We start from the raw sequence: 26,827 nt of genomic DNA on the forward strand, positions 1-26,827 counted from the left end.
TGTGTGTCTTTTGTCAGCCTAGCGTGGAAACGACCGAATCCCGGTTACCTAAGTGAAAGGTTTTTAACCATCAAAAATACCTATCACAGCATAATTGTACTTTTTTTTTTAAATTGACAAATCTGTACACTCCAACTTAACTTTCGTCATCGTCAAGTTGAAAATGATTTTTAGTCAGTATCCCGTTGTTATAGAATGTATAACACATAACTGTGATTATTTCATAAATTATAACTCATATATTTAGACTTGACTAGATACAAGATAAATTGCACAGCCAGAAACATCTATTTCACCCTCTTACAAACTGAATGCAATGTATTCATATCAGCACAAACTCTAAAGCATGCTATAACTGCACTGTCTTGTGTAATCTCGCAACAGCGCTATTGGGAGCGACCTGTACCCCGATGTCATCATCACAGGAAAGGCTCCCAACAGAAGATATGCTTTATACTACGCTATCTGTAATAAGCCAAGAATACGTGCCATGCAAATTTACGATTACGATTGAGTTCTGGGCAAGATTATTTGATGATGATGCTCCGATTTTATTCACCATTATTGTCAAATGTGTTTTTGCAAAATCTCCGAACCCTTGGTACACAAAATGCTTTCATCATTGGACGAACTATATTGCTATATCATTATCGTCGTATGCAGACCAGTAAACTGGTACAATGTACAAAGACATCCTGTAAACATCACAATGAAAATTTGGCACGCATTGTTCTTACAAATTGAAAAATACTACCAATTTCAATTCGAAAATATAGCCTCCGAAGCTATTATGGGTTCAGATGTAGGCTTCCAGTGCTCTGGCTGAAACGGTGATTCTAGACTCTCAACCACGCCACCAACGGCAGGAATCAGTTGAGTCTTGGAGAACGGTAGGCTCCCTGAAATAACACACATTAGAATTATGCTTTCGAACGAATGACTACAATATACCAACGGTATTTACTAGTAAATTAACACCTTGTTCAGCACATTACATTTACCTGCATATTTTAATTTCTGTAGTGATGGAAGCTGGTAACTATAAATTGTGTGTTTATGATTGCAAATGTTAATAGAGAACAACTTAATGCACAATGCAATGTGCGCGTTACAAGATGCTAGCAACAACTGTGGTATTATCCTTACTGTGAAACGAACTAGCAACACAACCAGCAGTATTACAATATAGTCTACTATTTTACTAACAGAATAGCATTATTGTTTGTTCAAATGGAACTGTTTGTAACGGTAAACTGATATCAATATTGTTATTTGGTTACCAGAACAGTGAACTATATTATTACAATATAGGGTTTGGTTGCTTTGTCATTCCCAGTAATACACCATTACCTATACTTCAACACACCAAGTGCCTCTCGCCCATTGCAAAACCTTATAAACACCAAATGTCCTGTTTTCGAGCCTGACTCATTTTCTCAAGTAAAATCTTTATTCTCACAACTTGTCATAGGCATTTTATGCACTTTTGTTTTATTAAATTGTTAAAAGACTTTTTTTGAGATATCTTAGCTGAGACGTGACACATGTTAAATTTTAGTTCAGCTCAATGCATTTTTTTAAAGCATGGATTATTGCAATTTTTATTTTGTATTTATTTTTAATGCAAATATTTGGTATCAATGAGTTTTTCATATTCTAATAAAAGACATATTAACTGCTAGTATAAGCCAGTACTTTGGTGTTTTCTGTAATGTGATTTGTTGTGAAACAAAAAAATAAATTGAAGAAAGTTAGACAGGAAGTATTGGCTATCACTAGAAAATATTATCTCATTTATTGTCTAATTCTACAGAAATATTACCTCCACAGTTCCAATGAATCGTTTTTTTTTTTAAGTAATATTATATTTGACCAACATATTGTCATCGCGAGTGAGAAAATATTATCTCATTATTCCCATGAACTGGCCATCACTGTCGAAGAAAATTATATTGTGTTAGTATTGCCAATAATTAGTGAGATAATATAATCTCATTCTTCCCAGGTATTGGTCACCACAGGAAATACTTAAGAGTGGTCCAAAGAAGGAAGGAGATATCATCATACCAGAGTGGTCCAAACTTAGAAAATAACATTATCCCTGAGAGATCCCTCAAGAAGAGATAATATTATCTATGAGTCATCCATCAACAAGGATATTATCCCCCGGTGGCCCCAACACGAGAGATATTATCCCCTGGTGGCCCCAACAAGAGAGATAATATTATCCTAAGCTGTTTCAAAAAAAAAGAAATAATATTATCCCTCGGTGGTGCCAATATTAGCGATAGTCAGTGTTCCCTCTAAGCCTTATTTTTGCTCAATTTTCTCAGATTCAATTGTAGTTTCTCAGTGAAATTTTGTCTTTTGAGAACTTTTCATGCATTTTGTATGCAGAAAAAACAAGGAGAGAATGGGCAAATTTTCACAGTATTTTCAAGATTCAAAAAAATTAAAGGGAGCAGTGGCAATAAGTTACATAGTAATTTTAAAAATATTGATAATTTTTGGTTAAATTTTGTTATTTTCAAATATTCTCTCAATGAAAGGAATTATTCATGAATGTAATAATTCAATGTTGCTAGAAAGTACTGTTGATATGCGACTGTGCTAAAAGGAAACCATCAAGGTTCAGTTAAAACACGCAACAGTCATTTAACAGGCACTCTGCTCATTTAGCTAATAATAACTTAATTGATTTTTTTTTTCAAAGAACTAAAAAAAACAAATTTTCTTGTCTTTGGTTATTTAATTTTGTAGGTTAGATGATGAATATTCATAATCTGATTATTATGCAGATATTGCTTATACAGGCCACCTGCCTGAATTTCAGTATGCAATACACGGACAACAAAATGTCAGCTCACTGTATTCATGCATTGAAAAAATACTATTACAGCATTTGAAAAATAGACATAGCTCCCTTTGCCATTACAAAATAGATAAAGCCCTTCAAGGAAACAAGACCTTCAAAATTTTATCTTTGTGCGTGTTCACACATTTACTTGCATATCAACACCATTGCATGGAGAGACTATATGACCATCAATTGTCACTCAAATTACCGGTAATACAACCAAGATTTTTTATGGATAAATTGAGGTTCTGACAGTCACTGTACTCATTCATATTTATGTAGCTTATCTGCTCGATCTAAAAAAAGTATGCATTCACCTAATTTTCGCTATAACAGGATCCACGATGATGTTCGAGTGGGCAGCCAGCAACCAAATGTAAATAACGCCCACGCTGACAAAGTAGGACCCAGATCAATACAAGCTTCCAAAAAAATTAAGAACAACCATTCATGCCACCAGACAATAGTTTTCTTGCATTCATACCATCATAACAGATAACAACTCACATTAAAAAGCTTTTTAATACTTAAAACATACTAGAATAACAGTCTGTTGTACAAATGTGAATAACATTAATGAGCAAGCTAAAAAGATCTTGCTGGTAGTTATTCAAAGACATGTCAGTTACATAGCGAGACCATTTGTAAAGATGCAGTTTTATAAATGTAACACCTTGAGAGGGTATACTTGGATCAATGAACTAACCATTTCAATACAATTTAATACAATGAATAGCTTTTTTCTTCAAGCAGTACTCTACAAATTAATGACATACAATTTCAACAATACGGTATTATCAAAGCCAAAAACAGTCTGTCCTGCTACACTGGGGAAAGATTAGATGAAGGACCCCTGAATCGGCCTGTTTAAAAACTTCTATAAACAAAAAGGATGAACAAGAAAATGATAATTAAAGACAATATTTGGTGTATTCAGACACTGCTCTCAATGTGGATGCCTTGGTGAAAACAATATTCAGTTTTTGAGAGTACATAATCATATACTAGCTATTTAAAAAAAAAAAACACTTTGAAGATTTAGCAGGAAAAACATGTGCAACGACATTACTGGCACAGAGTCAAATCTCTTTCCAATAAATGTCACACACCCATTGGATTTTTCTTGCAATACCGGTTGATCCAATCATTATCCCCCTTGGCCTATCTAAATTAATGTTTTTCTATGTGCAAAGTGTGTACTAATTCAATATTCAATGTTTATACCAAATCTCCATAGGACCCAGACAAACTGCTAGTTTAAAATCAAAGACCTGGCTGTATGTGGCAGAGCACAACACATATTTACATGCATGAACAAAATAAATACTAGTAAGTTTTTTTTTGTAGGTGGATATTTCCCTTCTATCGCCTTGGCGGGGGTGATCTTGTTCTATCGTATGCAGTTGATGCCCTCTCGTACGGACTTCTGTCATAAGGTGGTCTGTCGTAAGTGCCAGGTGGAGGAGGTGGAGGCGGCCCTCTATCGTACGACCTATCGTAACGAGACGCTCCGTAACTGCAAAATATAAAATTAATGCATCAGATTCAAGTTGTGTAGACAAAATGCATTAAAAAATTGTCATACTTTTAGAGAGGTCAGAAAGAAACTTGCAGTGAAAGGGAAGACCGGCGGCTGTTCGATGAGGTTTTACAGTAGAGGAGAGGAGAGAATTGGCAAGGCTACTGACGACTTTGGAGTGATAAAGATGTTATTACCTCACTCACCTAGGAGCTGCTGATGTGGCATAATCCCGATAGTCTCTATATTCTCTGACATAATCTCTACTTCTTGATAACGCTGGTGGAGATCTAGAACAAAGAAGCCACATTATTGATCTGGCATAAACTTTTGCGTTATTTTATAACAATATAGTAAATAAATATATGATGATAATGTTGTTATACGACTGTCTATATACATGCACATGTATAACAAACATCCAAAGCATCACTAACAAGTAAAGTGTCTTATTGTACACCATGAAATACTGTAACATAATTAAGCATGACATCATTAAAAATCAGACTATAACAGTTAAGTCTAATATATCAAAGCTTTTCACCGAATACATGCATTTATTCACATGACAATTGAAAGAATTATTAAAAAAAGAGAAATATGGACAACCAACTGTACCATTTCATCTCCAATACACCGCCAACTGACCCATGGTGTCTCAACATATGCTGGTGACGACAAGATTGGAATGGGCGAGCAGATTCATTAGCGAGGTATATTGCGACTTTTGTGCAGTGCAACTGATAACAGCGAATGAATTCCTTTTCTCCAAAAGAAATCTCAACTGAGCCTGATTAAAAACGATGCGTATTTTGGATGAATAAACGCTTTGGAAGCGAAGTGAACATAAAATGTCTGCTTCAGATGCCTTGCACATGTATACGTAGGAATCGCTGATATATCTAGGTATTTTATTGATGTATTGCGACGCCGCTATCCATTTGAATGGGAAGGCAGAGCAGGCGGGAGCAGCAGGTTCGCAAAGCGAAATAAACAATACCAGTATACTGAATCGTGTGTGACACATGCCCCGACAATGAAGTGAAGTGAAGAGCGAAATTTTTGTAGATAAGTGATGAAGACTGGTTTTCATTCCAAATTAGCACATGCCAAACAATAGACAGAATGACCAAATGAAAAACAAATATACACGTGAGCGCACGTAGGTTGTCTGGAATCAAAGCTGGTGAGCATACCACTGCGATAACCAGGATGCGACAAGACTGTGGAAGCAGAAGAGGAGAAAACTTGCCAAAATATAAACTATCGGTACTACATTTTACTTGATTTCGAATCGGAAGTTTGACACGTGCGATTTTGCTATAAATTGGGGATCGAACCTTCTTCTGAAAACACTGCGGTGTTGAAATACATCACTGCGAATAAAAATAATGAGGCATCTGTATGCCAAACTGGCGTGTGGTCTACCTTCGTCGGATTGGCGATCTGCTGCGATAACTTGCATTCGGTGATCGTGAACCAAAAGAACTGTATCCATCTGCATATCGTGATCGTGGTGCGTCGTCGTATCGCGACTCGTATCTGCTTGAATAGTCTGGTGGGTAGTCTCGATAAGCTGACGGTGGCGGCCTTGATGACATACCAGGTGGACCACTTCTTGGGGGACCGCCGAATGATCGTGGTGGGCCTCTATCTCTTCCTCCGCCGCGATCTCTTCCTCCGCCGCCACCACCGCGTCCGCGACCACGTGATATCTCAACTCTCACCCGAGAACCACATACGCTTTTCCCATCAAGAGATCTTACAGCGACGTCGGCGTCTTTAGGGCTGTCGAATTCAAGAAAGGCGAAGCCGGGTGGGTTCCGCGCAATCCAGATATCAACGACGCGACCAAATTTGCCGAACTCTTTTTCCAAGTCTTCCTTGCGAACATCCGGACGGAGATCTCCAACGTAAATGCGACTGGCCACCATCTTTGGCGATGTCTTTGTCCTGTATAGCGGAGAAATGAAGACAGTAGGAAATAACAAAAAATATCGAAGAATATTGAGTATTAACTATATTAATATATATATAATATGTTGTCTTGTCGCGATATAGTAATCCTCGAGCAATAATGAACGACGAGCGAACGGTTTACTGATAGTGTATCACATGAATGAATGCATTGTCGAAATCAATGAAACTGAAGAACGCCGTCGCCAGATTGACGCGTGCGAATCGCGATTTTACTTCACAACGTGGAACATAATATTGCCGAAGACGTAAGAGTTGTCTACGAAGCGATGACGAACCTGGGATACAAAATAGTACGGCGACTATAGATCAGAGGTATTTAAGAAGTGATCCGCTTCGCCTAGTAGAACTGGACGTCTAAAACGCTATGTTGTACAAACAAAAAGGTCAACTGACGGGTTTCCTGAAGTGCGAATCAGGGATATTTCCCCTCCTCGTACAAGGGGTAGATTTATAGTTTGGTAAATTAAGCAATCATACTTCATTAACAAGTCAAATAAATAATATGAAGGATATATTTTTAAAGTACGATTAATATTTCAAAATCTATTTTTCTTTTAAATAGCTTACATAGAAAAACTAAATCGCAAATAAAACTAATGTTCGAAAGTGTACATAACCTTTCACCCGTCATTGACACTATCCGGAAGCCGACCAGTGTTGTTTTGGTTTGAGAGGGAGATAGGACAACACAGCCATCTAAAACATTTTTTAAATCGCAGATATGGTTTGTGACAAGTGTAAGTATATGTGCTTCCGTCATTCCCATTACTTATACCTCTTTATGTTAAATCAAATTGACCATGGCTCTTACGCAAGCACTTCGCAAAAGCGTTCAGACAAAGTGACGTATAATCTTGTCAAATCTCAATTTGTAATATCTGCGCGGTGTGTAATGTCATGTAAAATATGTACCGGTGTGTGTTTTGTGTAATGCATAATAAGACATGTCTTAAAATATATGTATTCAGTGTAGAAAATTAATCCGATGCTCCTCCTGGGCGGAAGGACTGATAAAGACTGCAGGTCCTACTAAAACGGAGCAGGTCCTGATTTGTTATCACACTTTTATTCTTTCTTGAACATTTGTACCGGTAACCATTGCCAATGAATCCCTCCGGGGAATGTGTAAGTGTTAATACAATTATAATTGATATGCTAATGCCATTCCACTAGAGATTTTGTGGTAAGAGTTCCTTAGGATCCCTCACTCATAACTCTAATGCTATCCATGCCCTCCAGTGCTTCCCCTCTTCAAGTCACTTATATGGAGGGGCATATTGAATAACATTGGGGGGGGGGGGGGCTGGATTGTTAGGGTTTGGGTTGGGGGCCTTAAGGAACTCTTTCCTTCATCGATGTCCTCAATATTTTTTTATATTGACAAATGTTTGCCCCAAAAACTTGAAGACAGAACTTTTAAAATCAGATCGCATTTGAAACATTCTCCTGTGATATATCACAATGGTGTTATTTATAGATAACACATATGCAGAACTAAGCCACCCTTGGTAAGTAGAATGGCTTTTTCCTGGGGGATCCTTACAAGCTTGTTGCCATGGCTATTACATTAAGTTCACTTGTGATGACAATTTGTTCAATCAAGTTTCAAACATATTTATCGGGGAAAAGCTGAATACCCACATGATACCATATTTGTGTGATTGCATTTTTTCGATTAGATTTATAAATAAGACTTTTGTTTTCCTAGCTAGGAAATCCGCAAGAAATCTATGCCCATACATCAATATATTTCCGTCCTATGTGTCATAGTGCACCCAAACTCAAATTTTAAAGCGGTTTGCAGATACAGACGATGCAAGTTTTCGTTTCGCCCAAATTTTACATTTTTGCAGAAATATACTCGGAAGTGAGTAATTCCTTTTTGCGTACATTGATTTGATTCCTAATTATTTATTTATATGCAATAGCTCATTACAATCAAAGATTCCATTTTTATGACGCTCTCTCAAAAATAAAATAGACAAAAGAAACGCCGATTAAAAAATGTACATCGTTTAAAAGTACAGTTGTACGTTGAATGACACAGTGATATAAAAGTACGGCCCAGGGGTATGGCTTCCTCTCATATTTTTGCATTCGGTGGCGCACTTTCGGCGAGAGACGGAAATCCGGAAACAGTCGACCGTTTCAGGATAGGTGGGCGTGGCTACAGCACGGGAAATATCTCAAATTTACTTGGATACGAGTAATCATTTTCAGCAAAAAAATCAATAATTGCTCATTTCAGTTGGGCACAGATCTAAAATGGGAAGCGTGTGGGTGGGCATTGCACAGGCACTTTAAAGTCAATGATGTGTGTTTCTACTGGCATCTTATTGCTGATCATATGGCAAAACAAGAGTGTAACCAGTGTCTGATGTACTCTAGTATTCTTATTCTTAATGACTGTCTGAGAAATGTTGCACATCATAAGCATAATGAAGCTGAGAAGCAGCTGTACAGAGGCATGTTTAGAACGTATCTCTCGATTGATCAGAATATGCTCATTGTTTTCGTAAATTGTCTTTCTTAGTACTTGGTGGCTTTATAACTGCACATCCATGGCATGTTTTATATTGGTTTCTTAAAACTGTCTGTCCTATACAAAATAAGTTAGTCTTGGGCCAATTATATACATGTATATACCTCCATGGGCCAAAGGACCAGTGTTAATTTTCTACACTGTATGCATTTCCATAATATTGTAATATATGTGTAGGAAAATTATGAACAATTTCGAAAAATGTGTACCAATGGTTATGTGCACCAAACGTTTTAAAGAATGGGCATGTCACTGTTATTTTTTTTCCATTCAGGTCAAAAGAAATTAGGCAAGGTGATCACTCCAGACCCATGGAAATCTGGTGCAAGGAATACAGTCGGTTGGTTTCAAAATTAATCTTGAATTTCATTTTTGTTATTAAATTCAATTATTACCAATTTGAATGTAATTAAGAACCAGAAGAGGATATGTTTCCTTTTAGTAAATTAATCAATTCATTCACAGTCACAGTTTCATATCTGGGTTTATTAAGTTCAAATTTATAATGGTCTCCAGATATATTAGGATAACTTCACTGGTTTCACACATTAAAAGTACATTGGAGTATTTTGTCAATTTTCTCTTCTTTTGCTCAATTCTATTTCCCCATAGTCCATTTAATGTCTTCAAAGGGATGTTTTCATGTTTATTACAGAAAGTGGTGGAAGAACTGTTAATGAAAACAAACTACTCACTTCAAAGAAAGCAAGGTGTGTGAAATTGCCTTTTAATCATTGTGTGGACAGCAACCAGGCTTATAACCAGAAAATGAAAAGTGCCTGCCTGAGAACAAAATTCAAAGACAATTGTCGTAGACTTGTAGTTTTTTTCTCTTAGTAATTGTGAATGACTGAAAACTTTCAATCAAAGGGGAACATGTTTGTTGAAATTTAGCCCATCATTTTAAATTTTCTATCACTAAAATAAGTTGTGCATACAGGTTAAAAGCCTGGTAGGAACTGACACCTAGATTATATTAATATACATATGTTTATTGTTTTGTATAATTTGTAATGGATCATCCCACGATCATGTTGTTTTCACAGTCCACTGATATACTTGATTAATTGTGAACTGCTAAAATTGTCCATAGCCTATCACTATTATTACCTTTTTTAGCCCATTGGTGTATCAATTATTTCATTTAGCTAACACTCTGTTACAGATTTAAACCATATATGCGGTTTGAAAAGTGCCGTATCTGCAAGCAGTCTGTTCATCAAGTTGGTTCACATTATTGCCAGGGCTGTGCATATAAAAAAGGTAAATACTGCAGCACCAGAGTCTATGCATAGGAAGTAGAAAAATGTATTATTAAAAAAATATTAAAATCTTGTTGCATTAGCTGCCTACTGGATATTTATAGAATGGAATGTTTGGCTTATCAATGACCTTCATAAATAATAATATTTACTCAGTAAACATCAGGTAATCTCATATGTTTGCATATTGGATAGACCTAATTGCATTCATGCATGGGAGGACTAAGTGGCTAGCACAGACCATGGAACAACCAAACTTATTAAAAATATACAAAAATCATCAGGTATTTTAGCTATGATTGCTCAATACACGAGGAAGGTATACATGCTAGTTGTACTGTTAAAAAACAATACCAAACCAAATTCAGTAAGTACAGATTGCAGAATAACACGAATTAGAGAGTCTCATTGTCATTTAATTTTTTCTCAAAAACAATATGCTTGCGTTGATTGACATGTCAGAAGTTGCATACCAAAATGAATAGTAAATCTTAGAAATGAACATTGAATACAATGTCATTTTGGACGCTTAGCCCAAGCTAAGCATTCACGCACACTTTGTTATCCCACGCTGAGGATCTGGACCCGGTTCTTAAAATTTTGCTTTAATTATATGTTACTTAGCCCGTGCTAAGCGTTCATTCTTGCTTTCTTAGCACGATTTAAGGTATTTGACGTCTTCACCAGTGCTAAGGAGCTGTGTATGAACGGTACTATATAGAACCTCTTGGCCAGCATTGATAATATACACTTCATGTGACAAGAAATAAACAATTGTCCTGTGATTGCTGTACCAATCCACTAAAGTTGGACTATTGATTCCCCAGGTTTTGGTTGAAATCAATGTATATTAAAGACTTAATATGCATATTAATTAGCCAATATTTAACTTTTCCACCAATATCTCACAGAAAGTACCCATATATAACTCCTTTAGGATTGGTGTGGGGTATATTTTTTATCACCTTATATACCTCAACCTGTGTTTTATTAGTCCCTGTTCGGACGCAGTTCGAAAACGGGGACTTATGTTTTGACCTCCGTGCTTCCGTGCATGCATGCATCCGGACCTGTATCTTAGAAATGCCTTGACCAATCACAATCAAACTTCACACATACATCATACATTACATTATACATATGCACATCAATTTGTTTCATGATATGATTCAAAATGGCCGAATGGCAGCCATTTTTGTACTGAAAATCATCAAAATTAAGCATTTCTCGGCTGTTTACAGATGGATTTTGTTCAAACCTGGTATATACATTGGACATTATAGGACCTTGATGCACATCATTTTGTTTTTCAGATAAGATTCAAAATGGCCGACTGTTTTAATGATTGTGATTCTAGTGCCATAGCTTTGACTGATTATGTTCAAATTTTAAATATTCATTATACATTATGTCATAGATACACAGATTTATTGGTTTGACGATCCTATTCAAAGTGGTCGAATGGAGGCCATTTTTGTGCTAAAAAAATCATCAAATATCAAGCATTTCTGGCATTTATGGATGGATTTCGTTTAAACTTATAACATACATTAGACATTACGAGTTCCTGATGCACATCTTATTTTTCAGATTGGATTCAAAATGGCTGACTGGTGGCCATTTTGTTTTAATGAATGGGCTTCTAGAGCCATCTCTGTCATTATACATCATGTTATAGATATATATATGTATTCAAAATGGCTGATTTTGTTTTAATTAATGCTGTTCCAGAGCAATAGCTCGTTTGACGATCAGATACAAATGTCAATCATTTTAATGTTAAACAATCATCATAATCATATTCCTGACATGGTTATATTCCAGCTATATTACTATAAACAAAACTATATATCATAAATTCGATAACTAACAGGGACTGTGCCATATATGGCTTGTTTTCTTATTCTGTAGGTATCTGTGCTATGTGCGGAAAGAAAATATTGGAAACTAAAGACTACAAACAAACATCTGTTTAATAACTGCTTTAGTTTTACTGTAATTTAAAATACAAATGTACTGTGAAGCCTGTCCAAATAGAACACTTGAAGGGACTAAGAAAATTGTATGGTTTTTACAGAAGTGTTAAGTTTACAGTTACAAGACTTTGGTTCTGAAACATTACACTGTAAAAACATGATCTTTGAAGAGGATTCTCTACAAGAATAGCAATAGAACTGTTCATTAAGGTGGTCACTCCACTTCAGCATTGTATAGAGGCATACAGTTTGTATGGATTTGATTCCATCAGTCAATTGCATTTTCTCTGTGGTTTACCGGGAGGGATATATTGTTAAATGTTTCTCTAACCTTTTACATAGTTGACATATAATGGTATAAATATGCCCTTGATTTTTGTCCCAGATCAGATTTAAAATGGCCGACTGGTGGCCAAATTTGATAAAAAAATGGGATACAAACCTACATGTTGAGTTCCAATGACCGATTGTGTTGGTATATTGGTGAGACCTGTAGGGGGGGACTGTGGCACTTCCAGTTTTTCTGTATTTTATCGAAATTGGCTGACTGGCGACTGTGCATCTAAAAAAAATACTTATCTTTTACAATTTTTGCTTATAACTTAAGAATGCAATTACTAAGTTTATTCAAACTCAGCACAGAGGCAATGTATTGTTTCACAAAGATTATAGTTGATTTTTTTTCTGAGATTCTATTTCAAATGGCCAACTGACACTATGTTGTCTTGTAGTCCAAAACTGTTTGCAAATATGATGATGAATTTTATTTGGTGCCGAATCAATGATTGAATTCTCAAAGCAGGTGGTGGTTTTGCAGTAAAATCAAATTTTGTGGAAATAAGCAACGTCTACACTACACTCATTGTATATGTCACATGTCATCCCTGTGAAGACCATCACCCCTCAAACTGTCACCATTCTTGATTAATCATGTTTAATATATATACATATTGTCACCACCATATTTTTCTGGACACCAAAACAAAGTTGCTGATTACTGTCTGACCTTTAAAACAAATTGAGACCTGAAGCTTATAGACTCAAACACATTGAAAATAAAATAGATCATCAAGATGCAATTGTGTTTTAATTTTTTTTATTCAAACATATCAATTTCTATATAATAAATGGCAAAGTTATCCAAACAATATGTTTGTACTGACACATCAAGACACAGTTGCTTTTGTGTCATTAAGCCGATTGGCGCGCCCTTGTAAAAATGGTTTGAACTAACTAGTTCTAATGATCTTTAGATGCCCATTGCAAACCAGTCAGCAACTCGGCTGGCAATGTTGCTGTTTTTGTGTTCATAAAAAATATGGTGTTGACAGTAAATAAATGAAAAAGCAATGTCAAGAATACAAAAAAAGTCCTGCATGTTCCATTATTCCATCTTAGAATGGGTGGCATTGGGGTGGTATATATATATATATATATATTTATTTTAACACCATGTAGAGTACCAGTGTCTTTACTTTAAGAGGCCAGTGTAATATGATTTTAAATGTCAGCGTTTTCATAATTTACTCCTTTTCTTATTGAATTTTGAATAATTGTCACGAGTATCTTTATGTTATTAAATTTTAAATAATTGATTTGTGCTTTGTTATTAGTCTCCATTTGGGCGCAGTCAGAAAACTCTGTGCGTGCGTGCGTGCGTGCGTGTGTGTGTGTGTGTGTGTGTGTGTGTGTGTGTGTGTGTGTATGGACCTACTGGTATATCTTAGACATACCTGACCAAAATACATTCAAATTTCACACATACATCATACATAATATTATACATATATTTGTTTCTTGATCTGGTTCAAGATACTGTAGAATACTTTATTTTCGCTTGGAATTTATTTTCGATATTTTCGCTGAAAGGATGATTCCGTGAAAATAAAATCCAGCGAATATCCTTTTTTTCCTATATTTCAGATTAAACTCAACAAAAATCAGTGAAAATAAATTCCATACAAAACGCCCAAAAAGCCTTTTCAGCGAAAATTAATTCCAGCTAAAATAAAGTATTCCACAGTAGCCAAATTGCACTGAAAAATTATCAAAATCAAGCATTTCTGGCATTCCTGAACCGGATTTCTGTTTACAGATGGATTTTGTTCAAACATTGGACATTATGAGACCATGATGCACGTCATTTTGTTTTTTTAGATCGAATTCAAAAAGGCTGACTGGTGGCCATTTTGTTTTAATGAATGTGCTTTGACTGATTATGTTCAAATTTCATATATTCATTATACATCATGTCATAGATATACATATTTATTGGTTTAAATGCAATTCAAAAAGCCCGAATGGTGGCCATTTTTGTGCTGAAAAATCATTGAAATCAAGCATTTCTGACATTCCAGAACGGGCCGTTTACAGATAGATTTTGTTCAAACTTGGTACACACATTAGACATTATTAGTCGTTGCTGCACGTCATTCACATTCAAAATGGCTGATTGGTGGCTATTTTATTTTGTTCAAGAGCAATATCTCTCAATATGGACTAGTACTTATTTGCTGATCAGATACAAGACTGAATGTCAATCATTTTAATTTTATCAAACATCAGCTTCTGGATCCATATCTCTCACATGTTTATGTTCCAACTATATTACTATAAATACAACTATATATTTTAAAAGTGATAACAAACAGTGACTGTCCCATGCATGGCTTGTTTTTTTCTAGCTTAGTTGATGTGTATTATACAGCTCCCAACACCTACGTCAGTGTCATATGTCAATACATACATACTTTTTGCATAAGTCAGACATTTTATCAACTTTTCAAATGTGGCTCTACATTCCTCTTTCAAATCAAATAATTTAACAGCCTTGGTGAGTTTATAGGCACTAGTCCGGTAGCTTCAAAGTACCCTGTAAAAATTTACACTGAATTGTTTTTAATGTCTTGAGAATTCATGCACGATGTACTGTTGGTATAGAGCTATAGGTTTCCTTCATACTGACAGTCTTCAAACTTGCCAACATTGTGGTGTACATTTATGGTTTGTGACTGCTTTTGTAATATTCGAGTGAGTTGAAAAAAATGACCAATGAATGCTTGGGACTGTAAGTTTATAACAAGTATTTTGGAGGCTGTTAACTCCAGAGTGAGCAAATCAAGAGAATTTTTACAGAAAAGACCTGATTAGCGTTTAAGGTAGAAGCCTACTCATAAATTAAAAAACCCAGAATTTATTCATTTTGCAATAAACTGTACTCCAAGGCAATATAAGGATATTGACTTAAAAAAAGTTGGGGGTCACCAGCCATTTTTTCGCGATATTGATGGTTGTATTTTAGTGAAAAGTGGCCATTTTGACACTATTATAACACTTTTACCACAGGTTCCTATGGCAGAGATATTATGCAATATCTCAAAATCTAGCCTGGCTGAAAAAAATCATACAATGTTAATGATGGAGTACTTTTTGTTCTGAATTATTTAAAAAATCTGGGTTTTAAAAAGTGTAAAAAAAATGCAATTTTTCTTTTACTTTGTAATCTATGGAATTGTTCTAAAAACAGCAATTTTCAAGAAATTAGGACACGTTTCTCATAAATCTTTACTCTAACACATAATAAACATAATAAACTAATTAACATTGTCATGCAATTTATGACCAAATTTGTCAAAAATTATGGCCATAGGCTTCAGAAGGAATTCTTATCAACCGCCCAGTTGTAACCGAAACAATTAAAATTGGTCATGACAAATACAACCGACACGGCGATACGTACAGTGTGGAGGTGTATCAAATTGAACTCATAAGGTCACCAGTATATGTAAGATGTGGGCCAATAAAACTGAATGTTTGAGACACCATATTCAACTTAAACTCTGTTCAGATTTGTAGTTGCCATGTCTACGGGTAATATGAATCTGTGGTAATAACGATTGATAACTGCAGCAAATTTATATATAAAGAATGTAGGCACTCTCCCTTGCAGAGTCTTTGAACTTATGACCTGACCTAGGGGGCTACAGAGAGCCGCAACTAGTGGGACGTTCCCTGGCGACTACCTAGTTTAGTGATAAAATACCCATAGTCTCTGCAAGGAGAAATAGGTTTAGGCCAACTTATTCAATGATTGGTAATAACATTCCCATAGATGTCTCCCAAACTTCATTGAGTCGGCTTTGCTCCATACTCCCACCTTCACAACGTTCAGTGGACTTTTAAACGGGTCCCATGTCTTCACACGTTCAGTCCATTGTTTTCCATATGATTCTACAATGTACAATTCGCTCTCGCAGGGAACGCTTAACTTCATTTCGAGAAATTCAGTCCAACAGAGTGTGAATCGAGGTAGCGTGACCCTGAAAGAAAATGTATAAGTGAATTATTTAATGCTTTGGTGTTTTCAAACACATCATTTGAAAAAAAAAAATATTTTATTGAATGCATATAAAAACATTAGTTATGATCCTCTGCCCACGCTACAGAAGAATGCGACTTATATTTATTTGAACTGTATATTTTTGTCATATACCGTTTGAATTGTAAAAAAACAAGTTTGTAAATATGTGATCATCCTTCATACCATGTATCATGCATGCGATACAGTCCATTGGATATTTTTACCCCGATATCCAGTGAGCTATTGATGATCTGATTGGTCGATGCATTCAAAATTGGGGCGTTATCTCCAAGGATTTTCAATATTTTTTCAAATAACTGTTTAGACTATGGTGAATAATATAGTTTCCTTTATACACTCATCAACGTGCGTTTTGATGTTGAAGACACTAAAAATATAACATTAAATATATTGATTTCCGTCCAAATCAGCAAAATTGCTTAGCCGCAGCTGTACATCGTCGGTAAACTGAATACCGAACACGCTGAGAATTCTTTTTAAGCACTCAGAGTTTACAATCGCCATGTATTTATTATGACAAAAATCTACGAAACGAATACATAGGATAAATAGGATCCCGAAAAGATCGGAATATATGAAAAATACTACACTCGTTTTATAAATGATATCTAAATTAGTTTATATAGTATGATAATATACTTATATAATTTCCATACTTGAATTGTTGGTAATTTTCCTTGCTATCATACGTCATCATATTCCATGTGGAATCATTTGATTCATAATCCAAAAACACGTCCAGTTTGAGGCCCACATCATGTTTGAAAGCCAATGATAAACCAAATTCGGGCTGCAAAACATACATGAAATTAGTGTAAATATATTTATAATGTGTATGATTTCAACATGAACAATTATACCAGTTTATGATAATAGTGTAAACAAACATATCATACACACTCAAATATAATAGTATATAATGTTCTTTGAGAAATAAAAAAAAAAAAAAATGCACAGTGATTATAATATTTTTAAAAGGGGATTAATATGTTAATTGTAATGTAGGAGCGAAATTATGGTTTAAGATAAATGTTAAAACAAGAAGGAAATAAAGTATCTTGAATGCTGGTTTCAATATTGATTTTGACTAAAATCAATGAAAAACAGTGGTAAAAAGCTAAAAAGTAATTACAATAATCATAAGTAGGTCTCCGCAATAATAATAACATGAATTCACTAGTAATCCCAAGGCCCATTATAGAATGGGAACTTTTAATTTGTATTTCTATGAACAAATGATTTATATTTCATATTGGTTAACATCATAACTAAGTTTAACAAACGTTTGAATACAAATGTCTTGTGGTATTGTAAAAGTTTGCAAGTAATAAATCTAAAACGGCCGTTGTTTAAGTCGAGTACGACTACAGCGACGACGACAATAAAATCTCCTAATTACGGGTAAGATTTCGTGCATAAAAAATGAAATGAAAATCTGATCAATTGAAAACAATCCTTTACCTTTCCATTATTAGTTATGAGACAAAATCCAGCATCCTGAAATGCCTGTATTATTCTCGAGTCGTAGTCTTTTGCCCATATTTCAATATCAACATCTCGTGAATAATGCATAGTATCACATTCTCGAAACCACCCTGCCAGAAGACAAGATAAATATACATTAAAGTGCGGTTCTTGTTGTAAATTCATATTTGGGGAAAATAATATACTATTAATTTGGTACCATTAAACCTGGTGTTACCATGCATTACATTACATTAAAAAAGTATTGCATACATTAGATGGCATAACGTGTCAAAATAGGTTACTGTGTAAAAACGCGTATATGTTCACACATCACCCCAAGCGGGGTAAAAACCACAAGAACAAACCTGGTGGAGGCAGAGCTTGGATAACCTTTTCTTTTTTTCGCCAACACCACGACACACGTACCCGGGGTAGAGCTTATATTCAACAATAAATACTTGTGCGTAGTTGTTTGTATTGATTTGATTTGATTTGATTTGATTTACTTAACCAGAAAATATACAACAACAGAAAACAAACAATGTGAGAATGAAGAAAAAAAAGGATGTTTGAAATTTTCTGGTTTGGTCCAAGGAAAATAGTTCGTCTGAACTAATCTAGTCCAAGAACCAACTTATTGTATGATATTATGGTAATAAAACTGGTTAAATGATTAAATAATGATTAGAATAATTCAAATAAACTGGAGTTAGGTAGGTAGGACATCCAAGAATAGTAATATACAACTTATAGAAGGAGGAAATAAAAGAAAATAACAAATCTGATGTGTAAAAAACATATTGATAAGGTAAAAGGTTTAATTCTGTAGTAGGTAATGCTTTAATGTGTTTTTGAAGTGTGTTCTATTATGGGATATCTTAAGGGAGGCTGGGAGTATTACCTGGTTTATTTAGGTGATTTCTCGTTAGTGCCAACAATGTTATAATTAAATCGTCTAAATCAACATAATTCCAAAGAAATATAAATGCAGATTACTGCTGTACGCTTGATTACGTTTTAAGGATCGACAACAAACAGTTGACATGCGATCCACTGGATACGACAATCTCTTCAAAAGCTTAATATAATTTCTATAAGATTATCAAAAATATGTAACCTTAAAATGATGATATCAAGCTTTATGATCAAGAATATAGTCTTAATTGGGTCATCCTTGCTGGTAGAAACAGCAACAAAAATATATTTATCTAAATGTTCAATTCTGCTTCTCTCCAACCAACTAGAACAATCACTAATGATGTACCTAATAAGGTGCCGGCGCTCAACCAAAATCGAATTCCCAGTCCATCAAGTACCTTCTTCGTATCATGCAACAGAGTCCGAACACGAATCTTGAAATTTATTGCTACTTTGCTCATATCAGCGCCATTCTTTTTCTGGAACACTTTAACCCTGGTATAGTTGCAACCAACAAAGTTCGAGTATTGTTTTTGATTCAAAAGCACCAGTGGGAATCTTGGCACGTTTATCGTCACACCATCTACATTCCTGGACACAATATCCATCCTGTTAAAATAAGATGTGTACAACATTGATACATTTTATTTCGATAAAAGGTTAAACAATAATTGTATCAGAAGGGCTGGTATTTTTTTTGAAAAAACAAACAAACAAACAAACAAACAAACAAACAACGAATTAATGCTGCAAGCGGCATCCGTGTAATCCAAGTAGGTTCGTGTGAATGTGTATGCAATAAAGTTTAAGTAACATACTGTTTTCTGTTGTACAGGGCCATCCATAAACAATCACTACATTCAGTTGTTATATTTAAACAAAACCGACTGATCAAATTTATTATTTGTTCTTGTAACAAGGATTAGCCATAAAATGTTATGTACAAAATATCAAGCCGATAGGTCGTAGCAATCATATGAAGCAAATTAATTGTGCCATTTTTGTTGTTAATCACAGATCTCGTTTTTGTTGTTAATCACGTGGTCAAACCAAATTGTTTGTTTTTCTTTGACTGTATGTGGTACATGTAAAATATCAAGAAATGACCAAACATTGGTGTCGAAAATTAAAGATGGCTGCGAAACTACATGACTGATCAAACTGATTTGATACAATTCGGCCATACATGCTACATGCCAAATATCAAGTTGATTGGTTAAAGCACTCAAAACAAACACTATTTTTTTGCCATTTTTGGCATCAATAAAAACTTTCTGTTTAGTTTTTTCAAATTTTAATGTGCTCACGCATTGATGCGAAAAAACAAATTTCAGATCAATGTGTTCAATGGTTTTCAGACGTTTAGAGAAAAAAACATTGTGGAAAAGGTCACCTAAACCCTGGTTCAAATTGCCAGTTGCACTAATTTCAATTCAATATGGCTGTCAAACCAGTTGACCATTCATAATTCTAAAAGTCTGCTGCACCAGTTAACATCCTATCATTAAAGAAAATTTGAGACCATACTGTTCAGCGGGTTTCTCATATGGCAGAAAAAGAAGAAGTGAATTTGAACCATAATAATAGGGCTACAAGCCTTAGATTCCTAATAAATATACACATTAATGCATTAGGCCAAAGTCCCTCTATCCCTGTGATAAGCCAAAAATTACCTGTTTATTCGAATATATATTATTATTATTAATGTTATTTCTGTATGTTGTATCTCCATGTTTACGGGGAGTTGAAATACGAGTAAATGCGTTGAATGTTGAGGATCGTTTGTGTCATAACTTTCTTTATTGTTTATGCTATGTGTGAAATTATGCAGTATTTTATAGTGTTTACAAATAAATATCCAAGATACACAATAAAATATACAAAATAAACCCCCAAGAATAAAAACGCATAATGCATGTCAACATGATATTATTATATGTCCTTGAAAATGTAATATAACATACTTATCAAAGGCTTGTGCATGCTGTCCAGTCACACACTTTGATAGATCCACCCCCTTTGCATTTTCTCCCATGCCAACTGCTTGTATGTCCTCCAATGTGAGTGCGCCATGCCACCAAAAGTTACCAATCCTCTCATAAAAAAATATTAGATGAACAACAAATCCGGATTTTGCAAATATATAGTGCAGAGTAACCGCCGATGACTGTGTAGAATCTGGACCAGTAATAGATATGCTTGTAAAACCTTTTTGTCTCATTTCATCAAAAAATGCTTCCTATAATAAAATGAGAATTAGTTCAGTATCTTAAACTGTTAACACACTAAATTCATCGCTAAAATTAAGACGTTGAACACGTTAGTAAGTTCAATGTGTAGTGTTCTACTGAGTTTGGAAAAAAATACTTGTAATTCCTCAGCATCAGTTAACATGTACTGAATACACTATCAAAATTATTGCAGGATTTGCGTACACATAATGCAACAGCCGCTAATGGCAATATGTGAGAGTATTTTGAATGATTTGACTGCTTGAACGTTATATATTAAATATACAATATTTGCCTCTCTTGTATATTATTAGGATAGGGTAAACAGTACATTTAGTGGTTGCAATCAATGCAATGTATTTTAGTTTCTGTTTTTATCTTATTTACAAGGAACATAAAGCTGAACATTATTCATGTATTTAGGGCTTCAATAATCTTCTGTGGAATAGGAGAACCAAATTAACACTATCTATTTTTGAAATCAAGAATCATACATATACCTTATATTTTAAATCTAATTCTAACACGGCAAAAGTGATGATGTTATTCTCTGCATGGTAGAAACAACTGCACATTTCAAGGCGTTGTCCTGTCTCTTGACAATCAGCTATGGCCTGTAATATTTGCGTATCTATTAAAAACACCGGGATCTTGTTGGAGTCTGCAACCTCCAGAAATAGCTTGAGCGGGTTCTAGAAAAGATGAACATATCAGATTGATTATTACTATTTTACAGTACCACCTTCACCGGGTTTTGCTAGTTAGCTTATTTTCCCAATGATAATTCCACGGCTGTCTCTGCAACATAGTCGTTGAATAATGCACCACAGTCGTCCACACTGCACATCCGAATTGTTTGTAATTACATAATGCCATTTACACACGTAGTGTACATGTTATATGTGACTTAAGTGGGACACGATGAGTGTGGCTGTTTACAGTAACGTTTTACTCTGCCAAGTCCATGGCGTATACTTTCAATAATACAAAGGATGTGTTTTTATGATTATCTTCACTTATTTATGACATCAGATATTCCAATCAACTTAACGGCATATCTATTTTTGACGAAAAGTCGCCACCTTGTTGTGATAATTAAATGTTTATTGTTGTTTATGAAACAATTGATCTGTCACTCTTATATCTTGATGAAACATACTATAACATTATATTAGCTCTTTATTTTTAGACATATTTACATGGTAATCGATAAGGTACTTTAGAATGATAACTAGTCCATAGTTTCCATTTCCTCCATTTAATGTTGTGCATAGGACCAGCCATCCAAACGTTATTGTGATTTATGTTAGATTCATTTACGTTATTCTTATATCACAACTCTAAGCATCTTGCAAGAAATGCAATCACTAGATCTGCAGAATTTGCCCAGATCCATCTGAAATGTATTGTTCACATATATTCAACTGTTTATCCGAACGTATAATTTAGGCCATGAGCCAGGCCCCCAAATGTTGGCAATCGGTACCATCCAAGGGAAATAATGCTCATAGTGATTTTTGGCAGGGTATGTATCCCAAGAGTCAGAAAATACGTGATAGCAGTGCAGCAGTTTTTGAAAAATACTGTTATGAATGAACTTGGTTTTCTTGAAAACCGAACTTATCCGTCATTCATTTTAAAACAATTGATACAATCAGCTACTAATAGGACATTAGTTTGTAGAAAATTTAATGAGGAAGCCCTATTGTTTTTGTAGGAGTAGTTCTTCTTTCTTCCTTCTTCCGCTGTTTTTTCATAAGGTTCATCACGGCAACCACTGCACAAAAACTTCCGAATTTTCTATGGTATAAATTAGGTATGTCTGAACTGATGCATGCACCTTCCTGTTAGTCACGTGACCAAACCTTTGGGTTACCATCTTGGGTTTTGTGAAATCTCAATGGATTTGGATGAAACTTGGGATATATCATTCCTTTACTGGCAGCTACCAAACTGCCAATAACTTCCTGTAATCACATGACCAGCAGCCATTTTGATTTCTGTGTCTGAATGCTACTTGCTGCATTTTCACTGTTTATAACTGAAACACCACAAATGCTGCTTGCAGCTTTAATTAAATTAGTGTACGTTATCATACCTTTATTATAATTGAACAATCTGAGAGTTTATGTGTGAACAACATACAACTTTATTATTTTGCCACATCTCTCCAAAATACAAAATTTTAGTATATATTTACTAACATAAATACAAAATACAAAATTTTAGTATATATTTACTAACATAAATCATACATAATCGCAACACTAGAGAGATAGAAGGATTTCTATCTGATATTAATTGTTCAAGAAAATCTAAGCATCATCATCAAATTCCATCTCGTCCACATCTTCATCAGAATCTTCACTGTCTGTTATGCTTCTGGTTATCACAGTCTGGTAGCCTACACATATCGGTACCCTTCAATCCATTTGTCATACATACACACTTTGAGAGTACACACTTGCGTGTACAATTATACAGACTTTTCTGGGAGTGTTTCTGCTACTGTTACATTACTGTGGCTAATGTTGGTTTGTTTTCTTCAATAATCCTTCTGGTGTGGATAGAGCCCAGGGCAGGGGTCCGAGAGGATGAGAGAGGATATTTTCCATCTGTAGATTGCGTTCTTGTGCCATTACAATGATACGACCAAATAGAGATCTGTCTTCTTTCAAGATAATTGCTCTCCCACTTGATTTCACTTCCTTTTTCTTACACATATTAATGAATGTCTCCAGCTTGTTTTAATCGGTTCATGGAATGGCTTTACTTGTGGATCATTCTCTAGTCTTTCATTCTTGAAAGTGGCATAGTAGTGTTTCTCTCCAATCTCATATGCCTTCACAAGGTCAGAAGTGATGTGTCTAGGGACTGCCTTTGCTGTAGAGGTACTAATGAGGTCATTCTTCTGAGCAAATGGGTTGACCCAACCTTGGATGAGCCCAACAACTGCTGACACAGCTGCATTGTGGAGTTCAGATTTAGTATCTTGCACCATATCCCTTAACTGTCCCACTGCAGTGCTCAGCTGTTATATAGTACTGCTTTATAGCCCAGCCTTCAGGCTGAACCGAGTTGTCCTCCAGGAGTTTGCGTGTCTTTATTTACTGTGACCTCAGTGATCTGGTCCACAGGAATACACCCAAAAGGGTTGTTGCTGCACTGCATCTGCACTGAAAATCTTCATATGTATAGGGATGTGTCTCTGGAAGATTAGTCATCTGTGCATAATATGGAGACAGATACCTGGCATAGTTGATCTTATCATATGCAAAGCACCATGGTATCATTGATCTTATGGCATTTAGGTGCAAATTCCAGTTTCCCTCACGAGAAGCACGCAAAAGTCCAAGTAATACATTCTCCACCATGTCTATGTAGGACATCCAGTACGCCGAAAACTCTCCATTGTTATGACGTAGGTGTTCCAGGAGTCTTTCCAGGGGGTCATTACCTCTGGTAAAAGTGGGCTTTGTAGAAGATTGTCAAAATTATGTTGGTTCAATTCGCTGGTCATGCTGCTCACCTGGTCTACAAATGACTTAATCATATCACTCCTTTCCTGAATGTTGTCACATAATAAACTCTGACCATACAAGTCTCATCAGGGCTTCATAGACGTACTTGTGGACGCTTACAGCGTGATTGTAGAGTTTACCCTCTAGGACTCCATTGATAGAACAACTATCAGCAACTATCTTGGCTTCTATACAAATGTCCTTTAAACCAGCATCCCGAAATCGTTTAGCCAGGGTAGTTAGAAAATTACAGATAATGTGGAATGTTCCCATTCTAAGATGAATGTTGGAAAAACGCTCTTTGTGCTTCCAGGTAATTTCAGTGGCTTTAGCAAAGAGAGCTTGATCAGTCACAACCACAATCGTATCCAGAAGTAATTCCTTCCTGATTTGCTCTGACTGGTTGATCATTTCAAACACTGTGGTCAATTCTGTAGCTGGTGCATTGATGGTTGGAAGGTAGTCAACAATGTCTTCTAAGATTTGTTCTTGGTCCCTGGTTTCAATATTAAAGCCAGTCCAGCTTGGAATTGCTTGACTCTGTGAATCCATCTGCCTTGCAAGGGTCCAATACCAGGTTCTTGTTGCGAGCAATTTCTGCAACATCCTTGGCTTCCTGGTTATCACTGTTCAATGTCAAGTGATCTCTATTTCAGTTTCTCAATGTGTGGAAGCTTGGCTCTTGGGAGGTGTGGTCCATAGGTTTTGGACTGTGCCACTATGCCATTGCCTCGATGTGATGTGCCCTTTCCAGTGAGAGTCTCTTCGATTCTGTCAATATTATCCCATGCAAGATTGGTGAATATATGTTGCTTAATGAAGGCTGGAAGTACAACTCTCTGGTTTAGGCTTAATGCTAACTTTTGAAGACACAGAGCAGTATCATTCTCTTACGATACCCCATGACCTAGATTGTTCAGTATCTGGATGATCTCAATGTTCCCAGTAAGTGTTTTTACTGCTTATGGAAGCAGCACATGTTTTGGTGGTTTATATTGTCCACACGTCACAGCATATACCATGTCCTGGCTAAATAACTGCACCAGAGTAGTAATCCTATGTGTTTCCATTTTGCTATCAGGATCTCCAGTCAGAGGTCCAACAAGAAATCGTTCTAGTTGATTAGGTATGGAGAAGGGAGTGTTATTACTCACATCTGATGGATGATATGGCCAGGGAGTACTTGTCATGCTTTGTTGATGAAGTCTGATCTATGACTTGTTGAAGTTTGTTGACTTTGCTTTCCAAACTCTGAGCTCCCTATGTAGAGTTGTCTTGCTCCCCTGTCATCTGGAAATATATCCACTGCATCTCAAGCTCAGATACCAGTCTGAGAATGTGCTTCCTTGTTTAATCCTGCAGGAATTTAACTCCGTCAGACATCATGAAGGATTCAAGTCAAAGAAGTGATTGGTATGATCTTCTTATTATAAATAATTTCTGTTTAGATGTATTGGAAAAAATCTGCATAAGAGGCTCTTTCAACCTTTTTATAAATTTCACTTTCATCTGTTTCATTCTGTTTTGCAGTCTCATCATGCTCTTTTGTCTTCATTCTTGTATAATTCTTGTAGCATGATATGTGATAGTGAGTCTCTGCCGCCACTATGTCTCTACTTGTCACTTCTAGAATATTTTCATCCCCCTTTTGGATTGCACATTCTCGTAGGTTTTGATCTGCTCTCAATTGCACAGCTTGCGTGAGCTTTTCACGAGAGTTGGAGCGCTTTTGATACTTGACTTTGTTGCAAAAAATGCACATTGGATCATATACCCTTGCTTTAGATGGAATTCTGGATGCTCTTTTTGATGTACAGGCAGTCACATCACTAAATGTATCATCTGCTTTCCTTTTCAGTGTCTCTAAATCTATCATGATGTAGATGCTTCTACATTTTCGATGATAAAAGATGTTTGGAACATCTCCGTCTTTGAGCCTCTTTGCAATTTCTAAAATAGGTCCATGGTTTCTCGCTTTGGCTACTTCAAATAAAGTTTGCTAGGAATCTTAGTTCTGAGGACTGACCAAATAATCATCGTCTTCAACACATGTAGTATGGTGTATGATACAATTTTCTGTGGATGATTGCTTGTGCTTTGACATTTCCATTCTGGTAATAAAGAATTCTTCCGGTATACTTCTAACTCTAGTGCACTATTACTGTTATTACTA

General features: G+C 35.5%; 3 protein-coding genes across 3 annotated transcripts; 1 reads left to right on the plus strand and 2 right to left on the minus strand.

Moving 5' to 3' along the window:
* Positions 1–3,837: 3,837 nt before the first annotated feature.
* On the minus strand, positions 3,838–6,742 carry LOC100368770 (uncharacterized). The gene is made up of 4 exons (XM_002732303.4): positions 6,632–6,742; positions 5,805–6,329; positions 4,583–4,666; positions 3,838–4,373 (listed from the first exon to the last, which is right to left on the minus strand). Exons 2-4 carry the CDS (start codon positions 6,308–6,310, stop codon positions 4,220–4,222), a joined length of 744 nt encoding a protein of 247 aa, XP_002732349.1. The 5' UTR covers positions 6,311–6,329; positions 6,632–6,742; the 3' UTR covers positions 3,838–4,219.
* Positions 6,743–6,984: 242 nt separating this feature from the next.
* Positions 6,985–13,731, plus strand: LOC100368616 (cysteine-rich PDZ-binding protein-like). Its single transcript, XM_002732302.4, has 5 exons — positions 6,985–7,093; positions 9,173–9,238; positions 9,554–9,608; positions 10,064–10,161; positions 12,072–13,731. Exons 1-5 carry the CDS (start codon positions 7,078–7,080, stop codon positions 12,134–12,136), a joined length of 300 nt encoding a protein of 99 aa, XP_002732348.1. The 5' UTR covers positions 6,985–7,077; the 3' UTR covers positions 12,137–13,731.
* On the minus strand, positions 12,116–24,134 carry LOC102805453 (ribitol-5-phosphate transferase FKTN-like). Its single transcript, XM_085505789.1, has 8 exons — positions 23,907–24,134; positions 22,999–23,100; positions 21,634–21,825; positions 20,867–21,141; positions 19,249–19,511; positions 17,979–18,112; positions 17,174–17,307; positions 12,116–16,455 (listed from the first exon to the last, which is right to left on the minus strand). The coding sequence occupies exons 1-8, from the start codon at positions 24,132–24,134 to the stop codon at positions 16,206–16,208; spliced, it is 1,578 nt and encodes a 525-aa protein (XP_085361915.1). The 3' UTR covers positions 12,116–16,205.
* Positions 24,135–26,827: the final 2,693 nt, after the last annotated feature.

Source organism: Saccoglossus kowalevskii, chromosome 2, assembly GCF_978046115.1.
Source record: "Saccoglossus kowalevskii chromosome 2, keSacKowa6.1, whole genome shotgun sequence".
Lineage (NCBI taxonomy): Eukaryota > Metazoa > Hemichordata > Enteropneusta > Harrimaniidae > Saccoglossus > Saccoglossus kowalevskii.

What these genes read in the sequence shown, in the direction of transcription:
- LOC102805453 (XM_085505789.1), bottom strand. Translation starts at nt 24,134, where the DNA reads ATGGTGCAAGATACTAAATCTGAACTCCACAATGCAGCTGTGTCAGCA. An exon ending in AATTAGATTTAAAATATAAG is followed by an intron (nt 21,142 to 21,633) that starts GTATATGTATGA and finishes ATTTTATTATAG; the next exon opens with GAAGCATTTTTTGATGAAAT. An exon ending in GAAAATTACCAACAATTCAA is followed by an intron (nt 16,456 to 17,173) that starts GTATGGAAATTA and finishes ATTTTCTTTCAG; the next exon opens with GGTCACGCTACCTCGATTCA.
- LOC100368770 (XM_002732303.4), bottom strand. Translation starts at nt 6,310, where the DNA reads ATGGTGGCCAGTCGCATTTACGTTGGAGATCTCCGTCCGGATGTTCGC. An exon ending in AGATCGCCAATCCGACGAAG is followed by an intron (nt 4,667 to 5,804) that starts GTAGACCACACG and finishes TCTTTGTTCTAG; the next exon opens with ATCTCCACCAGCGTTATCAA. An exon ending in GCCACATCAGCAGCTCCTAG is followed by an intron (nt 4,374 to 4,582) that starts GTGAGTGAGGTA and finishes TATATTTTGCAG; the next exon opens with TTACGGAGCGTCTCGTTACG.
- LOC100368616 (XM_002732302.4), top strand. An exon ending in CTCACTTCAAAGAAAGCAAG is followed by an intron (nt 9,609 to 10,063) that starts GTGTGTGAAATT and finishes ACTCTGTTACAG; the next exon opens with ATTTAAACCATATATGCGGT. An exon ending in GGGCTGTGCATATAAAAAAG is followed by an intron (nt 10,162 to 12,071) that starts GTAAATACTGCA and finishes CTTATTCTGTAG; the next exon opens with GTATCTGTGCTATGTGCGGA.